The sequence below is a fragment of the Gigantopelta aegis genome, chromosome 4 (assembly GCF_016097555.1).
Source record: "Gigantopelta aegis isolate Gae_Host chromosome 4, Gae_host_genome, whole genome shotgun sequence".
NCBI classification, from domain to species: Eukaryota; Metazoa; Mollusca; class Gastropoda; order Neomphalida; family Peltospiridae; genus Gigantopelta; species Gigantopelta aegis.
Window position 1 is genome coordinate 55555031 of NC_054702.1, and position 21847 is coordinate 55576877.

Genomic DNA, 21847 nt, shown 5'->3' on the forward strand with positions numbered 1-21847 from the left:
AACGCCCTGAATCAGAATTTAAAGGGAGCTCAGTTTTACACGTACGATCATGACAACGTCGGGAAGTGTGCGGCAACACTCGGATCTGGATGGTGGTTTGACACAGACTGTGCTCGTGTGAACCTAAACACTGACCACGACCCACAGTGGTACGTCCGTGGAACTCTGAAAACCTTTGAAAACGCTTACATGTATTTGAAATAACCTAAACGAGCGCTATTTGGTGATCTATGAATTGTGATCTTATCAGCACACATTCAGTCGTTCAAGCACCAGTTGCGTCAAATTGGCTAGGCGAGGAGTAAAATGGTTTCTCAGGACGTTTCGACTCAAATGAGTCACCAAGCTTCTTGGTAGTACATGTGGACTCTGAATCTCTAACAGGAACATATAGTTCTATGAATTTATAAACATTTAGAAGGGACGAACGCGTCTGTTTCAATTGCAGTTAGAATCGAATCATTACCACCAGACTTTATTTTACATTGTTACATGGGCTTATCTTATGCCAAATCTAGGGCAAAATTCAACTAAACAAAGAAGGAAAAACGCTCACTAGACTGGTTTCTGAGCTGTTATTTATTTTAAACCAAATCACCACATTGGGAACCAATCAAATCGTTCGAGAACGTTGGTGTTAGTGTTGCTCGCTGTCGCTGAACGAAATGGTTTTCACAAGCACGGTGGAAGCAAGTAGACGTGGGTGGGGTATGGAGGTGGCTGCCTGAGATCGAACGCGCATAGCAAAGTTTCTAGGGGGCTCAGGGGTATGTTTGAAAGCTAGATGTCCTGAAATGCAGTTTCCTGCATTCCTGCATTTTACAAGTAAAATTCATCGCTGTCTTAAGATTTACTACTGCCTGTTTCACTGAACTGAAACCCTGTGGACTTAGAAAGACTGTGTTGAGTTTATTAAGATGTCATGGGCACGCATCATATATGTCCGATCACTAAGTATGCGAATTTGACTCACTTTTGTTAGACGTGCATTCTCCCGTAGAACTATGTATTCGTGTATCGGAACACGCAAACAACAATGATAGGCTACATGTAGCTCGGAAAATAGATTATCATTAATAAACGAAAGGTTACGTAAATGGGCACCCGAGTAGTGTACCGAATTCATTAACAACATTGACCTAGACTCACATGTAAACATTTCCGAAATCCTCGATGACCAATCTGTCGATATCAAAGCACGTGTGAACCAGACCGTCGATGCGATGAAAAACCTATTTTTAGACGCGGCGCATCCACTTTTGGGAAAACCCGAGCACGGCACGCAAACAAGCCTTCGTACACTAAACGTAATCGATTACTATTTGTAAAATCCCACAGGTGCCGACTTCTCCGTTGTAAATACCATCAGGCAAAGAAAGTATATACAAATAATAGAACTTTAGAAAATAAACTTAGTCTGCTTAATGCAAGTAAATTATATAAAAAATGCTTAACAACTTACAGTCCGCTCAGAAATTTAAATTTGAAAAGCAAATGAGAAATCTGAGAGTAAACGAACCCAAAGCTTTTTATAAAATCCTTAATCCTGAGAATCTGGAGAAAAACTTACCACCAATAGAAGATTTTTTAAATTTTTATAAAAACCTCAATGAAGGAGAGCCGCCTGAATTTGATCACGAGAACGAATTAAATCTTGACGATATCGATATAAATAACGATACTATCTTAAACGGAAGAAGGCGAAATAAGAAATGCAATTAAACAACTGAAAAATGGCAAAGCAACTGGAATAGATAACATTGTAAACGAGTATATAAAATCTTCTATCGATCTGATGATCCCGATCTACGTTAAACTATTTAACCTTATGCTAGACCATAGTATTTTTCCTAATGAATGGTTAATAGGAATTATTAAACCGATTTAAAAAAATAAAGGATGCCTGAAAACTACAGACCAATAACGTTGTTATGCTGCTGTTCTAAATTATTTACCGCAATTTTAAACATAAGACTAAATTCATTTATTGACGAACATAGCATTCCGAAAAGGCTTTCTACTACCGACCATCTATTTAGTATTCACTCTTTAGTAGAAATTTTAAAAAATAGGAAAAAGAAACTATACTGTGCTTTTATCGATTTTCAAAAGGCCTTTGATATGATCCCCAGAACCTGCTTGTGGCAAAAATTATTAGACAATAATATAAATGGAAAATTTTTAAAAATTATCCACCAAATGTATCAAGGTATTAAATCTTGCATTTGCACTAACAATATATACTCGGAACTATTCTCATGTAACATCGGCGTGCGTCAAGGTGAAAATTTGTCACCTGTCCTATTTTCTTTATACTAGTACTTAAATGACCTGGAAACGTATCTTCTTAGCCAAAACTGCATTGGAGTCTCTCCTGTTATCGATGATCTTGATATATTTCTTGAAGCTGGTATTTGCTTGCTTTCCCTGCTGTATGCGAACGACACAGCGCTGCTAGCAACGAACCCACGTGATTTACAACATACCCTTAACATGTTTCACAATTATTGTAATAAATGGAAGCTTAAAATCAATATCAACAAGACAAAAATATTAATTTTTAATGGCACAACCAAAGATTACAAGAAAACATTTACCATCGGAAATAAGAATCTTGAAAACGTTAAAGAATATAAATACTTTGGTTTAACTTTTAATAAGCAAAACACAACAAGAATTTTTTTAGCCCAACAAGCTACAAAAGCAATGTATTTCGTTTTATCTAAATCTAAAGATAACAATCTATCAATAGAATGTAAGTTAAAATTGCTTGACACAATGGTATTACCTATTCTTCTGCATGGATGTGAATTATGGGGTTATGAAAACACTGACATCATTGAAAACATACACATAAATTTCATGAGACGCCTGCTCCCTATTAAAAAAGACCGGCCTCGGTGGCGTCGTGGTTAGGCCATCGGTCTACAGGCTGGTAGGTAATAGGTTCGGATCCCAGTCGAGGCATGGGATTTTTAATCCAGATACCGACTCCAAACCCTGACAATGGGTAGGTGTAAACCACTTGTACCGATCAGTGATCCATAACTGGTTCAACAAAGGCCATGGTCTGTGCTATCCTGCCTGTGGAAAGCGCAAATAAAAGATCCCTTGCTGCTAATCGGAAAGAGTAGCCCATGTAGTGGCGACAGCAGGTTTCCTCTCAAAATCTCTGTGGTCCTTAACCATATGTCTGACGCCATATAACCGTACATAAAATGTGTTGAGTGCGTCGTTAAATAAAACATTTCTTTCTTTTTTTGTTAAAAAGGGTACACCGATATTTACGTTATATACGGAGAACTAGGACGTAGACCGATTAAACTAATTATTCAACAAAGAATGACAAATTTCTGGGCCACAATTGTATCAGGAAAACAAACAAAACTATCTTTTCTATTGCATGCATTTATGTTACAGGACTCGTCCGTAAATGGACACAGCTACACTTGGATTCAACATATCAAACAAATATTTAACAACCTAGGTTTGTATGACTGATATATGGTTGTCTCGAAGATTTTCAAAAAAAAAAAAAACTTCTTGAATATATCAAATTGAGGCAGCATGACCAGTACCTTCAAACGTGGAACAATAACATTGCATCATCGTCTAGAGGAAAAAATTATACAATTTTTAAAAAATCAGCTAATTTTTGAAAAATACCTCACCATAATGCCTGAAAAACTATGGATAATTATTCTTAAATTCAGAACATCAAATCATTATCTACCGATTGAAATAGGACGGTCGAATAATACACCAGTAGAAAATAGGTTATGCACACTTTGTAGGCGTACAGTGGTCTTTTGGTAAATCTGTCTGTTGTTTGAAACTTACCCTAACTCTAATCATAACGTAATGGTCAAATTGAACACATAATCGGGACACAAGGGGTAATTATTATTATTATTATTATTATTATTATTATTTGTTGGGGGTTTTTTGTTTTGTTTTTGTTTTGTTTGTTTGTTATTGTTGCAGTAAAATTACATTGCAGCCGGCATATTGTGTGTTCGAAACTGGTAGTTTACACAATATGTAAAATGTCAACGGATATCTACAATGACCATTATTTATTTATTACATAAATCTTGTTTTCACATCACTTTATGCTTCCATAACATAACCCTGTCAAAAGGGCAAAAGTATAATTTGTTCTTGTGCATTTTAATAGCTGTACCTTACTTCCTTACTTGAAATTGTTTGGGGGGGGGGGGGGGGGGGGGGGGGGGGGGGGGGTTGCGAAGTGAGCAATGTTTCTCAGGATGAGAACATCGAGTAAAACGGCCCCTGGCGACTATCTGAGAGACAAGCAAGACCAAATTTGCCTGTTTCAAAATAAGTTGATGATAAAGTTTTATTACAGCATTTTTACCGTTAAATGGGGCGGGATTTAGCTCAGTTGGTTGAGTGCTCGCCTGAGGTGCTTGCGTCGCAGTATCGAACCATCTCGGTGGATCCATTCAACAAATGGCTTTTTCTCATTCCAACCAGTGCGCTACAACTGGTCAAAGGCCGTGGCATGTGATTTCCTGTCTGTGAGAAAGTGTGTATAAAAGATCCCTTGCTACCAATGGAAAAATGTTACGGGTTTCCTTTGATGACTATGAGTAAAAATTACCAAATGTTTGTCACCCAATAGCCGATGATTAATTAATCAATGTGCTCTAGTGGTTGTCGTTAAACCAAAAAACGTTTTTACCGTTAATTTGCACATTATTCAAATTTTTTCTTAAAGTATAATGTGTTTTTTTGTTTGTTGTTATTTTTTGCAAATTCAACAGGCTTCTGAATGTCCTGGTGTTTGTGGTAACTTAAACTTATTTTTATGCGAAAACAAAAAAGGTACGTACCTCAGAAACTAATAGTCAGCGACTTTGGTGATATCTTTGGTTCTCAGGAAGGAAGGAAAGAATAAAGGAACAAAGGAGAAATGTTGTTGTTTTTCTTCTTCTTTTTAAAACAATTTGATTTAAAGGTCCACAATCATGGCACATTATTAATACACAGTATATAAAACAAATACATAAATATTACAGTATTAAAAATAAAAACAAAAATACCATCCCAGTTATTAATAAAATGACTTTTGTAAAACGCTTGGGGAACAAACCCACTTCTCAGTCGATTTGACCCGCATCAGACCTGTGACGTAGAATCAGGCGTTCTGTTAGTAGGTCAACATGCCGACAGCAGAGAATGATTGTTCGAAAAACAGCTGATTCTTAACAGACGCTAGTTTGGACATTTTGGTCTTATCGCATTTGTACATCTACTCTAATGGTACCTCGATTGGTGAGGAAGTGATATATAAGCACGTTAACCTAATTACCTACCTACCTGTGAAAAGCAGGACACAAATTCAGTCCCGACTTTTGAAAGTGGGATATAACATTTGACTGTAATAAAAATATGTGTTCAGATCAGAACGCATTTAAAACAACAAGCAGAATAAATAACATTATTTTATTGATTAATATCACATAAAATAGGGATCTGAATTTATTGTCTTAGACAGATCGGTATGATGCAATGCAGGTATGAACACATACAAATAATAATACGATTTATCGTGCTACCTACACCCGTTACTACAGGTGTTGTTCATTGTTTGTTAAGCATTCAAAGAGGCGCGATTATTTCATAACACTTTCTGTGGTGTCCTAATTACTGGGAAACTGCCGTCATTGTTAAAAGGTGACCACTGGCAGACAGTAGGTATGATCGCATGCCGGTGTATACAGTATAGGGGCAAGATCACGCGCAGGTGCAGACATAGCTAATTACTACATGAAAGGTTCTTTTGTTCTTGAATTTGCACCCGAAGTCCAGAATAGAAGGAATCCGGTGTCGACAGATTTTTTGTTTCCTAATAAATTAACGGCAGCTGAAAGGGACTTTAAAACTGTGCCGGTTTACACACAATCTAAGTCGGTTTGGACGGAGTCCACTGTGTGTGTGTGTGTGTGTGTGTGTGTGTGTGTGTGTGTGTGTGTATACATATACATATATATATATATACACATATACATGTATATATATATATATATATGTGTGTGTGTGTGTGTGTGTGTGTGTGTGTGTGTGTGTGTGTGTGTGTACTGAAACACAATGAAAACGCAAAAAAACCTTTTCATTGCAAATAACGACAAACTATTAATGAATTGATGGATAATGTAATATGACATTAATGACTGGTATTCATGAGATACATTCACATGGAAACATGGCCAGTTGTCATCAGTAATCGAGTTTCATTCGTAATCGAAAAGTTCAGGTGTGTCCACTATTTGCCCGTGAGCATGCGTGAAGACGACGGGGAAAGGATTGGCACAGATATCTCAAATAAGCCACAGGAATGTTCCTCCACTCCTGCAAGGACTGTGCAAGCTCAGCGACGTTACGCGGTGGTGGCTGGCAGTGACGTGTTCAATTGGGTTCAAATCCGGCGAAACGGCGGGTCAGTTCATAACGGTGATACCGGCTTGTGTAATTCTTGCAGTATGTGGACGGACATTGTCTTGTTGAAACAGAAGAGGATCTCCTGGTCTTTGGTGACGGCGCAAAAGTGGCTGGAGAACTGGTCATAGAATAACGTCAACATAACGCTGGGCTGTAAGGGCATTGTGGACAATGATGATATCACTCGTGAAATCACAGTTGATTGCCCCCCATACCATCAGACAACCGCCGCCAAACCGACCACGTTCCCTCACACATCACGTGATCTTCCATCGGCAAAGGAGACAGAGAAACGGGACTCATCTGAGAAAACAAAAAAAATGTAAAGTTTGTTTTATTTAACGGCGCCGCTAGAGCACATTGATTTTTTATCTTATCATCGGCTATTGGACATCAAACATATGGTCATTCTGACACTGTTTTTAGAGGAAACCCGCTGTCGCCACATAGGCTACTCTTTTTACGACAGGCAGCAAGGGATCTTTTACTTGCGCTTCCCACAGGCAGGATAGCACAAACCATGGCCTTTGTTGAACCAGTTATGGATCACTGGTCGGTGCAAGTGGTTTACACCTACCCATTGAGCCTTGCGGAGCACTCACTCAGGGTTTGGAGTCGGTATCGCGATTAAAAATCCCATGCCTCGACTGGGATCCGAACCCAGTGCCTACCAGCCTGTAGACCGATGGCCTGCCACGACGCCACCGAGGCCGGTCCTGAGAAAACAATACTCCGGTAAAAAGTAAAGTAAAGTTTGTTTTATTTAACGACGCTGCTAGAGCACATTGATTTTTTATCTTATCATCGGCTATTGGACGTCAAACATATGGTCATTCTGACACTGTTTTTAGAGGAAACCCGCTGTCGCCACATAGGCTACTCTTTTTACGACAGGCAGCAAGGGATCTTTTATTTGCGCTTCCCACAGGCAGGATAGCACAAACCATGGCCTTTGTTGAACCAGTTATGGATCACTGGTCGGTGCAAGTGGTTTACACCTACCCATTGAGCCTTGCGGAGCACTCACTCAGGGTTTGGAGTCGGTATCTCGATTAAAAATCCCATGCCTCGACTGGGATCCGAACCCAGTACCTACCAGCCTGTAGACCGATGGCCTGCCACGACGCCACCGAGGCCGGTCCTGAGAAAACAATGCTCCGGTTAAAGGCTGGTGGATGATTACCATTCTGGAGAGCAAACTGTAGTCTCGCAGCACGATGTCGCGGTGTCATGATGTTACCGTTGTACGGGCGTCTGCATCCGAGTCCAGCCGTTCTGAGTCGACGGATGACCGTCATCGGATGGATAGGCCTTCCATGACGCCCTATCGTGTTGCTTGCTGTCATCGTCGCAGTTCTGAACCGGTCACGGAGGTGGTGTGGGGTCGTAACGGGACGTTGACCATGTAGAGGTCGATTACGGACACTCCCGGTCTGTTGATGACGTTCAACAAGTCGTCCAATAGTTGATGGATGGACTCTGAAGGTCCTAGCAACTTGGCTTTGCGAAGTCCCCCCTTGAACCATGCCCAACGCTCGCTCCCTTTGTTCTTCTCTGAGTTGTGGCATTCTTAATGTGACGAGGAATATGACACCGTTACGAGACTGTTATGTGTCCACATACTGGCATTTCACGTGCATTACATACAGCATGATTGAGCATGTAGTGAACGCATTTCACACCATTTTGTGTGTTTCCGCTATTGTATGTGTAACGAGAACAAAACCAGGATTAAAACCCAGACAAAAGTACCAATCAATGGCTTCCTCTCATAAATTGTTATTTTAAGTCCAATAAATATATTTTTCATTAATCACAACAAAATATTGAAAAATATCTGTTTTGCGTTTTCATTGTGTGCCAGTATATATATATATATATATATATATATATATATATATATATATATATATATATATATATATATATATATATATTGTGTGTGTATGTGTGTGTATATACGAACTGTGTGTGTGTGTGTGTGTACACACGCACACACGCACAAAATGTTTGTATTTAATTATGAAATACAAGCCCCATATTTTTATCGTTCTAGGCTTGGTACCCTCCACTGGCGTAGGTAGGATTTTATATCGGGATTGGGGGAGGAAAGGAACTCACACTATGTATATACATGTGTATATATGATTTTATAAAATTTAATAGTTTTTAAAGAAAAGTTTGATGGGGTTGGGGGTGGGTTCCCGTAGGTCCCCTCCCTACGCCACTGCAGGGACGGCGCATGGCCTAACACTTTTCAAAGAGGCACTTTTGTGGGTTATATTTGTTGTATATGTGAAAATGTCGTCTATTGAATTTGAAAGAAGAGTCGTACCACTATATTTTACACTGCCGCCCCTGCTCTGGTACCATCCCCGCCTCCTCACCTCTCACCATTTTGAGCTCTAGTTTAGCTCGTGCTCGTCGTGGTTTCTTATTTGTTGTATCACGCGCAGTCGTAGAACGTGTGCCGGTAGGGATACAGGCTTGGAACAAATAGGTGTCATATTTATCAACCACCTTAAATAATTGTCGTAATGCCCAGGGATGAAGTGGTCACTGCAGATCTTATCCCGTCGTGATGGTCCTTTCTATTACGCACGGGTTCTGTTTAAGAACCACTTCCATGCAAACCTTGTGATTGTCGGTTTGTTTAAAGTTTGGGAAAACTGCTGCTTTGATAAATCTAAACACTAAACAATGGTTCACCATATTTTACATTTGAAAACTATCTCCAAAAGAATATTCCATCCATACAATTCAATTCAATATAATAAAATTTTCGCGTTTTAAAAATACACGTGTTCCACCTTCCCAGTAAAATGTTTGAAAGGCTGCGAATCACGCTTTCATGTTATGCCGGTTAGCGCGTCACGGGGTCATGTGTCTTGGCTCTTCGAGTCGACAGGCCTTTTGGCAAGCGATGGGAAAAACGCGACTTTTTATTGCGAATATATTAAAAACGGGTAAATTTTTAAAAATCTATTTTATTGATACTTCATATATATTGTAAAAGGTATACGTAGATACCAAACAATAGTGAATTACGTTTTTGATAAATGTAGACCTTTAAGGTAATATGACGTCGGATATGTGGTTAAGGATCACACAGATAATGTGATAGGAAACTAATTTTCGCCACTCCATGGGCTACTCGTTTCGACACAGATAGGATAATGCATACCACGGCCTTTGTTATACCAGTTGTGGAGCACTGGTTAGAACAAGAAATAGCCATATGAGCCCACCGATTGGGCGAGCGCTTTACCACTGGGCTACGTCCTGCCCCAAGGTTTTTTATTATAATTAATTACTCTTTTAAAGCAATCCTTTTGGTGGAATAATATAATTTTATTCTATGGATTTTAAATATCCATAAATAAAAAATACAGAGGCCAAATTAATAAAACGAAAGGTGGGGCAACTGGTATCGAAAGAAAGAAAGAAAGAAAGAAATGTTTTATTTAACGATGCACTCAACACATTTTATTTACGGTTATATGGCGTCAGACATATGGTTAAGGACCACACAGATTTTGAGAGGAAACCCGCTGTCGCCACTACATGGGCTACTCTTCCGATTAGCAGCAAGGGATCTTTTATTTGCGCTTCCCACAGGCAGGATAGCACAAACCATGGCCTTTGTTGAACCAGTTATGGATCACTGGTCGGTGCAAGTGGTTTACACCTACCCATTGAGCCTTGAGGAGCACTCACTCAGGGTTTGGAGTCGGTATCTGGATTAAAAATCCCATGCCTCGACTGGGATCCGAACCCAGTACCTACCAGCCTGTAGACCGATGGCCTGCCACGACGCCACCGAGGCCGGTAACTGGTATCGAAGACTCACATTGTAGTATAATTTCATAGATGCTCATTATCATTATTAACAAGAAAAACCTTAGTAAAAAGGTAAAATTCTTGAATTATTCAGTGATATAATATGAGAAATTAATGGGAAGGGGTTGATAAAGTGACAGACCCTAGTTTTTAAACAGACCGGCGTATTGATCACTATTAAGGCCCTTTTTGATGATATAAATAAGAACTATTTACATTTTAGTATTTACAATAATCAATTTTGTACACCTGACGTGGTTCTGGTCATCCATATTTTTGTAATACACTGAAATGTATTTTTCATCATAATTCTAAAAACGCACGTTCGTCTGAGAAGTAATGGTTATCGAGACAAGCTCTATTTATATTTTGACGGTGTTTCCCTGTTTAAACATAACAGACGTTAGTTTTTCTTTGTTATAACTTTATTCAAATGTGTTGGAGATTTGTAGATTAACCAAACTTAGTGTCCATTTTCATAGGCTGAAACTAGGGTCTGTTAAAATAATATATATATAAACAATTACTGAAATATTGTTCCATATCCTTCCCCGCTAGATAAAACACTTTAAAATGTAGCTAGAGTTTCCTCTATAGCTGTGGTGGACCATAGCTTTAGGACACTCGAACTATTAAAAATGCCATTCTAAATGCCTCTTGACGCTGACTTGACAAAGATATTACTTTTGGTTTGTTAATAGTTTTATCTTTTTGATTTACTATTATTATATGCCCCATTCTTTTAATAAAGGGCAAAGAAATCACGAAACATCTTATATTCTCTGAAATTGAAATCCGGTTGTTTTTTAGATCATATTTACAGTCCACTATATCCTTTTAATACTCTTAAAACGACAAAGAATTGACTACACCTGAAAATACTACGTAAAAGTTTTTCATTGATCGGGAAGAGGTTTTTTTCTAAAGTCTTTTTTTTTTGTTTCATGGAAAACTATATAGCAAATATAAACAATTCTAACAAAAATTTTAACGCTACTTGGATTCCATTGTTCAGAATATGAGAGTTTGTGCCGCTTTCCTGTGTATTTCTATCGCTGTGTTTACAATCAGTATGGGAATGAATATCATCTGATAGCCAGGAAGCCGCTTGGTCGAAGCACCAAAGAAATCGGTTGGGATGGGATGCGATGGGATAGAAAACAACGACAACGTTACCCAGGTATTTTCTATACCCGATTCATTGATACGTCATTTTACAACATTCTATTTCCATTACGCAAATGAGTTTTCGCATGAACGCGATGTGACATAAAAAAAAAAGATTGAGAGTTAAAAGAAAATTTTATGGTCTAACATTACTGACAAATTGGACGTGAGTTAACGAACATAATCGGGTAATCCTTTTTTTAATTTTTAATGGTAAAACCAAAACTATCAACTGACATGCATTCGAGATAGGGCATAATTTTACGCACAAAAGGTTTAGTTAATAATATGCAGAACGTGGTAATAAACTGAAGACGATCGAAAAGAAAGGCAAAACCAGTAAACTGTTAGCACCGGTGTTGAAGAACCCTTTCAAATATCACCTGCAACCATGAAAACAACTGAATACGGAATTTACCTTTTATGGCTTATTGTTGCCCTCTTTATATCGAAATACCACTGTTTACAAACAGGCTTGAGGATACAGTATTTCACAAAAATGGATGTTGAAATAGAAAATTTGGCCTCTCATATGAGTACGGTTGCCACTGTACAAGACGGAGTGACTTCTAGCGCCAAGTGTGCCACCGCTTGTGCAAAAACAGACTGGTGTTCTGGGTATCTTGTGTGCAAGGAAAACAGACCGAACGCTCTGTGTGTGTTTCTGCAAGTAAACACGGACACCAATGGACAGATGACACAGAACAACTCTGATTATGCCTCCTGCTTTCTATACATGCCATCTAATTTTCAACTGGTGAGTGTAAAATTTCTGTGCTTTTGAAATATATTTTTCAGAGGAGGAGACCTTTGGACACGATCATACCTAGTATCATTTCTACGGTAATGTTTCACTAATTGTTTATATCTATGCCGTTTTTATTCTGTTTTAAACGAAGAGTTCAAGTTGTTTGATCATTTATCTCGGTGTTCCTGAAGTTTGGATAACAACCACCTGGACATGAAGTCCACTTGTTGCAAAGATGTCGCGCATATTAAATTATACGGTCCTTAAATCAGCGAATTTCATAGAATAACTAGCATAAACTCTAATTTAAAATTTTACAAAATTGCGATCTTACTGACATTAACATTAAAAAAAAAAAAAAAAAGTCTTTTTCGTCATTTTTCTACTTTTGAACTTCTACTACTTCTAATCTTTACATGTATCTCTTTAACCAGGTCAAACATATCTAATAAAATTACAATAATTATTTTTGCAATAAAATATGATTTTTTTTTTTCACGAGGATAATTACTCTCTATTGCTTTGTCAAAAATAGATGAATAAGAGCAATTTATCTACTACAACATCATCAACAACAATTGCAACATCGTCTGCTACAATGACAAGTACTACAAAAGAAACACCATCTACTACAACTGAAACCTCGTCTACAAAATGGACTACGACAACTACGTCGCTGTCAACCCCAACGCTGACAACAACAACTTCAACGTTATCAACTACAAGACTGCCTTCTACAACTATAACCTCAGCTACTGAATCCGAAACGTCACCTACTATAATGCCTTATGATCCGCCATCGTTCTGCAGTGATGCTGAATTGCAGCCAAGTAACAGTAATGGCTGTGAATACGGACTAAAACCAGGGTGCAGTACGTATTACAAAGGTAAGAAAGAAAAAGAACGAGTGTTTAACAATACCCTGGGGTACCTTCTTTAAAGGGACATTCCTGAGTTTGCTGCAATTTTAAACATGTTATAGACTAACAGAGACTTTTTAACGATTGTAATTAAACGTGTTTCTGATCGTTCTAACATTTGTACTAGTTAAATTTCAGTTTGGGCTTCTTAGAAATATTAAGACGACCAGAAACATATTAAATATACAGACACTGATATTCTAAACAAGAAAATATATTTAATATGTAAGTTTAATCGTAGAAATATTTTATTAGTCGGAAACATCTTACAATGCGGCAAACTCAGGAATGTCCCTTTAATAGGTGAAACAAATATTACAGTTCTGAGACTTATTATTTTAAGGGCCGTTTTTTATGTGCGTGTCTTTTTGTGGGGGGTTTTTGGGGTTGTTTTTTGGGGGGGGGGGGGATGACGTGGTTTGGGCGCGGTTACCAAACATTGCGCTGCTCATATCAAAACGCTGTTACTGATAACCACAGATTTCAGGCGCGTGTTCTGGGGAGGGTTTCGTGGGTCAAAACTCCTCGCTGCTTTAGCAAATTTTCTTCTTTTTAATTTTTTTTTTTCCCAGGTGAGCTTGACTCGACCCCTCCTCCCCCTATAAACTTTGTTACCTACAGTCTAGACCCTCATCTCCCCCGCATATATTCCTGCACCCGCACATGAATTTGATTTTTTGATGCTTCCGTTTTCCGTGTGTAGAATAGCTTCTGAATACGCACACTTTACATGATAAGTGGGACTAGTTTGTGAATTGACACTATATAGTGGAATAAGCAGTCAACTCTTTTAATCAGTTTATAAATTCAATGTCTAATAACAGGCATAGCCAACCTGACACATGTCACTATGAGACAGGGAGCGGTGTAAAGATACAATATAAAGGTGATGACACGTATCAAGATATACATCTCACGATATGAATAATAATAATAATAATAATAATAATAATAATATCGATACAATGAATCAAGAATCGTACTAGGACAGGAATATCGTAACATGTCGAATTATAATTATCGATTAATCGCTACATCCCTTCCACATGACGTCACATGGAATTGATTAATCGCCTGACGATGTCCTTCAACTTTGTTCGTTATTCTCTCACATCCTGTACAAGCTGCTGTCTTGTACCTGGGTGGGGCCGAGCGGCCTCAGCATATAAACCCGAACTCTGCCATGATGCCAACAGGGGCCTAATTCACTAAACGTTCGCAGTGCAATGCTAAAAGACTTACAAAGAGGATGCTTTGTTGTCTAGCAGAGGCTAAGAGACCTTTGTGAATTAGGCCCCTGATCTATAAGAGGATGAACCTGGCCTACGTACTGTGGAAAACACAAACTACGAAAATCATCAATTGGTTGCTGGACCAATGCAGAACTTGAAGTGGTACTTATTCAGACTAGGACATGGCTATCCTCTCCCCCCCCCCCCCCTTTATTTTATGGATTTTGACTCATTTCTTTTCTTCTTTTTTTTAACTACCGGTAGGCCTATAACATTAAATACATATTCATGAATATATATATATATATATATATATATATATATATATATATATATATATATATGTATATACTAACACACAATGAAAACGCAAAACAGATATTTTTCAATATTTTGTTGTGATTAATGAAAAATATATTTATTGGACTTAAAATAACAATTTATGAGAGGAAGCCATTGATTGGTACTTTTGTCTGGGTTTTAATCCTGGTTTTGTTCTCGTTACACATACAATAGCAGAAACACACAAAATGGTGTGAAATGCGTTCACTACATGCTCAATCATGCTGCATGCAATGCATGTGAAATGCCAGTATGTGGACACATAAAAGTCACGTAACGGTGTCATATTCCTTGTCACATTAAGAATGCCACAACTCAGAGAAGAACAAAGGGAGCGAGCGTAGGGCATGGTTCAAGGGGGGACTTCGCAAAGCCAAGTTGCTAGGACCTTTAGAGTCCATCGATCAACTATTGGACGACTTGTTGAACGTCATCAACAGACAGGGAGTGTCCGTAATCGAACTCGACATGGTCAACGTCCCGTTACGACCCCACGCCAAGATCGGCAGATTCGACGACACCACCTCCGTGACTGGTTCAGAACTGCGACGATGACAGCAAGCAACACGACAGGACGTCATGGAAGGCCTATCTATCCGATGACGGTCATCCGTCGACTCAGAACGGCTGGACTCAGATGCAGACGCCCGTACAACGGTAACATCATGACACCGCGACATCGTGCTGCGAGACCACAGTTTGCTCTCCAGAACAGTAATCATACACCAGCCTTTTACCGGAGCATTGTTTTCTCAGATGAGTCCCGTTTCTCTGTCTCCTTTGCCGATGGAAGAGCACGTGTGTACAGGAGACTCCATGAACGGTACGCTGACGGATGTGTGAGGGAACGTGATCACTTTAGCGGCGGTTGTCTGATGGTATGGGGGTCAATAAACTGTGATTTCAGGAGTGATCTCATCATTGTCCACGATGCCCTTACAGCCCAGCGTTATGTTGACGTTATTCTAAGACCAGTTCTTCAGCCACTTTTGCGCCGTCACCGAAGACCAGGAGGTCCCCTACTCTTTCAACAAAACAATGCCCGTCCACATACTACAAGAATTACCCAGGCATTCCTGCAACAAGCCGGTATCACCGTTATGAACTGGCCCGCCGTTTCACTGGATTTGAACCCAATTGAACACACGTGGGATGAGTTAGGACGTCGTATACGTTACCGATAGCCACCACCGCGTAACGTCGCTGAGCTTGCACAGGCGTTGCAGGAGGAGTGGAGGAACATTCCTGTGGTTTATTTGAGATGTGTATGCCAATCCCTTCCCCGTCGTCTTCACGCATGCTCATGGGCCAATGGTGGACACACCAGATACTGACATTGATGGGGGGGGGGGGGGGGGGGGGTTGAACTTTTCGATTAGGAATGCAACTCGATTACTGATGATAACTGGCCATGTTTCCATGTGAATGTATCTCATGAATACCAGTCATTAATGTCATATTACATTATCCATCAATTCATTAATAGTTTGTCGTTATTTACAATGAAAAGTTGTTTTTGCGTTTTCATTGTGTGTCAGTATATATATATATATATATATATATATATATATATATATATATATATATATATATATATATATATATATACATACATACATACATATACATATACATAAATACATATACACCTGCGCAAAAGTTACCCACCGCCCATTGTTTTCACTGACAGACGCCATGTCGTACTACGAAAATACCAATAATATTTCAAATGTTTTAAATATATATCTGATTGCAATAGATAATATTGAAAGAAAGGAAACGTTTGAGATAATACCATTGAGATACTGAAATTGTTTATTAATACTTGAACAACTGACATGAAAATTAGCTATGGAAAGATGAGGTCGGGCATCGTCATGAAGACAGGCGGCTTGAAAGTGCATGATTGTCAAAATGAGGAACGATAATTCTATCCAAGATGGCATTCTGGTATTTCTGCCCATTGAGTTTTTCGGGTACAGTCACCAGATCCAGTTTAAAGTCAAAGGAGATGCACCCCCAGACCATAGCTAAACCTCCACCAAAGGGAACTTCTTCCAGAATGTTTCGCTGGTCATAGGCCGTGCCTCTAGATCTCCATACTCGAGTTCGACTGTTCGTTATGTGGAGTAGGAACCGACTTTCATCTGACCAGTGTACCCTTCTCCAGGTCCTTAGGTTACATTGAGCTCTTGCGCCGCACCATCTCAGACGCTCCTGATTGTGATGTGGACTGAGTAGAGGACGTCTGATTGGTCTCCGAGCTCTCATCCCAGCAGCATGCAGCCTCCTTCTGACAGTGCATATGGACACCCTGTTGTGCGTTCCCCACTGGGTTTTTAGCACGCTGCTGTTGGTCAATGGAGATCGTCTTGCAAGGCGTACTAGGACTCAATCTTCACGGGCATCAGTCTTTCACGGTCGTCCAGATATTGGCCTATCCTTGACATCATGTGTTTGGACATGTTTTTGAATCAAACGACTGATGACAGTATGGTCAATGTTCAATCGTCTACCAATCTCTTTGCGCGACATACCAGTGTTATGCATGCCAATATGTTTAAAAAAAATAGGAATCTATTTGCATACTTTAAACTGAACCATTGTGTGTTTAGGTAGAAACTTGATGTATAACGACATGTATCATGTATGTATAATCCACTGTATGCTACTATACTTGAAAATACTGTTACCTGCACCAGGGGCCAATTGTTCAAAGAATGGTTATGCTGACCACGGGCATTTATAAATATCGGTTGGGTTTTTTGGGGGGTTTTAATGTAATATTTATGGGATATTGGACGAACTTCCATTTTGTATGGTGTTTGTGTCCTGAGTGAAATAGTCCTCAGTAGTTTCGAGCTTTAGGGAGTGACAAATGAGAATTGTTTCACAAGGGACACAGATATGGTGCGAGTTAAATATCATATTTATTACCCATAATTGATCTCGATTTGTATCACTCAACTTGTTTGGTTGGCGTTCATGGAAGGTCGTAGTAAGATAATCGATGATATGTTGCAAGATATGTTGGGGGTTTTTAGGGGTTTTAAACATATGCATAAAAATAAATGTTTCCATTTTGTGTTTCTAAAACAGCTGGCAAATCATTTGAACAACTGGTCCCAAAATATATCAATATACGAGTTCTTGTATATATGGGCTTATAAAAGAATTGAATTGAATTGAATTGAGTTGGACATGTTTTTTAATCTAATGACTGATGGCAGTATGATCAATGTTCAATCGTCTGCCATTCTCTCTGCTCGACATACCAGTAATCTGCCATTTCGTGGCATCAGGCAACCTTCACCTTGCCATAGTGTTTTCACATAAAAAAGAGAACAGTTCAGATCGCCCAAATCTCTATGTAATGGTATAAACCTCAAACTGCACCTTCGCACATGTCGACCTCTGTGTTAGTCTGTTCTTGGCACGGATCTCACCTGAAATGTATGCTGGTATGCACGTGCAGCCTACTCATGTCAATGTATTTTAATTCACTATTGATTTAGGTGGTGTTTAACTTTTGCGCAGGTGTGTGTGTGTATATATATATATATATATATATATATATATATATATATATATATATACGTCTTTTTACTTTCTTTTGCCTGCCAGTATACATTTGCAATAATAATACGAGTCTCTTTTCAATTAAATTTTGTTTTCAGATTGTCAGGAATCGTATGATATGGATCAATATACAGACGAAGCCATATACCTCATCAAGCCAGATGGCTATCCAACGCCATTCAAAGTCAAATGCAGTGGTGGTGGTGGTGGTGGTGGACATTTTAATGTTAAGCCGCGAGTCACGCATATTCAACGGAACTCGTTTGCCTGCTGCCCTTCCACATCCTTCAACCAATCGTGGGCTGCCTATCGTGAAGGGTTTGGTGACCGTGACAAGTTTAGCTGCAGCTACTGGTTGGGAAATGAGAAACTAGCTGCCATGACAGCACAGAAGTCATACAAGCTTACCATATACGTTTCAAAACGACACTGGACGAAGAAGAAAGCCTTTTACACCAACTTCAGTGTGGCCAATCAATCATCTAATTTTAAAATGCAATACAGTTCCTTTGAAAATGCAGGATTTTTTAATTTTTTGGAATTGGATGATGGATTTACGGCAGCGAACGCTCTGAATCAGAATTTAAAGGGAGCTCAGTTTTACACGTACGATTACGACAACGTAGGAAAGTGTGCGGCAACACTCGGATCTGGATGGTGGTTTGACACAGACTGTGCTCGTGTGAACCTAAACACTGACCACGACCCACAGTGGTACATCGGTGGAACTCTGAAAACCTTTCAACACGCTTACATGTATTTAGAATAAATTTGTAAGTCAATGCATGCGCTGTTTGGCAAATGGTTGCATCGAAAGGTTGCAAAAACACTACATCATTTTGGATAGATACACGAGGTGCGAATAGTTCATTGGAACATTGGACTAAAATGGGTTATGACTCTTAACGAGCCTTCGTAAGAAACCCATCTGACCTCTAGATTACCAATTAAAGGAGTCAGTTAGTAGATGTATATATACATATTCTGCAAGCTTTTGGATATTAAACCTTTGGTTTAATTATTAAGTCATTCGTCTTTTTAATGCATTCTAGACACGGTAACTCCCCATGCCACCTTTAGGGAGCATATATACGTACTTTTCCCAGGTTGAACACATGTGCCCAATTCTGGCGTGCTTCACGTTTTGTCTGATTAGCATGTCAAATACTTGTCTAATTCTATTGACTTATTTTAGTCACCTCCTACCAGATTACCAGTGCCCTAGTCAAATGTCTGCTTGGCCTTTTGCCTGGGAAACGGTTTCAAATCCTGCTTTACCAAACTTAAACTGGTTTCAAGATGCCTTTCAATTGAATAAGCCCTGCGCGTACTCCATGAATGGAAATAAACTGGTGAGTTTAAAGGGACATACCCTAGTTTCTAAACACTTAAGGGATATTTTTTACTATTAGAGCCGTTTTTCATAACTAAAATCATACTTTATTGAGATTTTATTCTTTATATTATCCATTTCCGTACATTCGTGTTTTTGGTGATCCTGGTGTTTTTAATATCACAAAATGCATTTCTCATATTTTTAAAAACGCACATGCGTCTGAAAAGTAACAGTTATGGAGTCGAGTTCTAATCTATTTTTAGAGGGTATTTCACCACTTCTAAGTCACGGACTCATGTTTCAGTCAATTGTAACTTTATCCAAATGTGTTACAGGTTTGTATATTAACTAAACTTAGTGTGCATTTTCATGGGCTAAAACTAGGGTATGTCCCTTTAATAACACCTCAACACATTTGAAACGACCACAAAGCGTACAAGACGGGGTGGGGGTGGGGGGGGTGGGGAGCAGCAAAACTGAAATTCGAGCAAAATTATACAGCTATTCGGGCAAAATGTGCTAACCCGAGACCTTTTTTACCATGTATTTCCATCGTTCTACCCTCAAATTTAGTTGTAATCCATGCGTAAAATGTAGTTGTAATCCATGTAAAAATGCGTAGCAATTAGTTTTCAACCCTATATATAGCTGTTTGGTAATAATGCTATATGAATAAAGGTTGTTATCCAGAAACGGGCATTTTCATTTAATTCGGGCAAAAGCCAGCCTGCCCCCCTGCAGAAATGGGAGCCCGTACACCTATGAAAACAACATGTGTCAGTTAATTTTATACACATGGTCCAAATATTGCGAGAAGAAACCTGCTGCTGCCACATAAGACTACTTCTATTTTCCCTTTTCTAAGCAAGCCGTGCCACTGTTTTAAACCAAATAAAAACCTCATTAGTGCACTGAGGCAGGGACTCTTTCCTACATCCCATTGCACTTCAAGTGAGCATTACCTTAGTTCAAGTGTCCTTTATCCCTGTCCTGTTTGTATGTTGGGTCAGAGCTAGAGTGTTTTTAGTGTTAAAGTAGGGTTCAACAAAGCCACTAGCCCTTGGTCCAGGCTAGTGGAAATGATCAATTGTAATACTATAATACGTAGGGCACTAGCCAAAGCTTCTGTGAGGGCTAGTGACTTTTAAAAACAGTTTTCAAACACCGTGTTAAAAAGTAAATTTAAAAATTTCAAATGACTAAAGAGTCGTTAAGTAATGTGTCTAAAATACATAGTTTCCTAAATCAAATGTCACACAAACCTTTAGTTGTATTATCTAGGGAGTTCACTCATTACCCGGTACATTAAATTTGTATGCTGCTGACTAGTACACATGGTACAGTAAAAAACCCAGATTCCACTATCCAAAACAGAGTCAGATTTCTTGTAACATTTGTATCAGCAACTATCATGTTCAGGGGTGCAGAGTCAACCAGTCAGATTTCTTGTAACTTTTATATCAGCAACTACCATGTTCATGGGTACAGAGTCAACCAGTCAGATTTCTTGTAACTTTTGTATCAGCAACTACCATGTTCACGGGTACAGAGTCAACCAGTCAGATTTCTTGTAACTTTTGTATCAGCAACTACCATGTTCACGGGTACAGAGTCAACCAGTCAGATTTCTTGTAACTTTTATATAAGCAACTACCATGTTCAGGGGTGCAGAGTCAACCAGTCAGATTTCTTGTAACTTTTATATCAGCAACTACCATGTTCACGGGTACAGAGTCAACCAGTCAGATTTCTTGTAACTTTTATATAAACAACTACCATGTTCAGGGGTGCAGAGTCAACCAGTCAGATTTCTTATAACTTTTATATCAGCAACTACCATGTTCACAGGTACAGAGTCAACCAGTCAGATTTCTTGTAACTTTTATATCAGCAACTACCATGTTCACGGGTACAGAGTCAACCAGTCAGATTTCTTGTAACTTTTGTATCAGCAACTACCATGTTCTGGGGTGCAGAGTCAACCAGTCAGATTTCTTGTAACTTTTATATCAGCAACTACCATGTTCACGGGTACAGAGTCAACCAGTCAGATTTCTTGTAACTTTTGTATCAGCAACTACTATGTTCACGGGTGCAGAGTCAACGAGTCAGATTTCTTGTAATTATTGTATAAGCAACTACCATAATCAGGGGTGCAGAAATGGAAAATAGTTCTCTAGCCCGTCTGACAAGAACCAAGTAAATTTTACTAGCCCAC

The 21847-nt window shown here is 39.0% G+C and overlaps 1 protein-coding gene across 1 annotated transcript; it reads left to right on the forward strand.

Annotated features, from left to right (window-relative positions):
* Positions 1-18411: 18411 nt before the first annotated feature.
* Positions 18412-19062, forward strand: LOC121369895 (fibrinogen-like protein 1). The gene has a single exon (XM_041494973.1). It carries the CDS (start codon positions 18412-18414, stop codon positions 19060-19062), a length of 651 nt encoding a protein of 216 aa, XP_041350907.1.
* The last annotated feature ends 2785 nt before the right edge of the window (positions 19063-21847 follow it).

Coding starts and splice junctions, on each gene's coding strand:
- LOC121369895 (XM_041494973.1), top strand. CDS start 18,412: ATGGATCAATATACAGACGAAGCCATATACCTCATCAAGCCAGATGGC.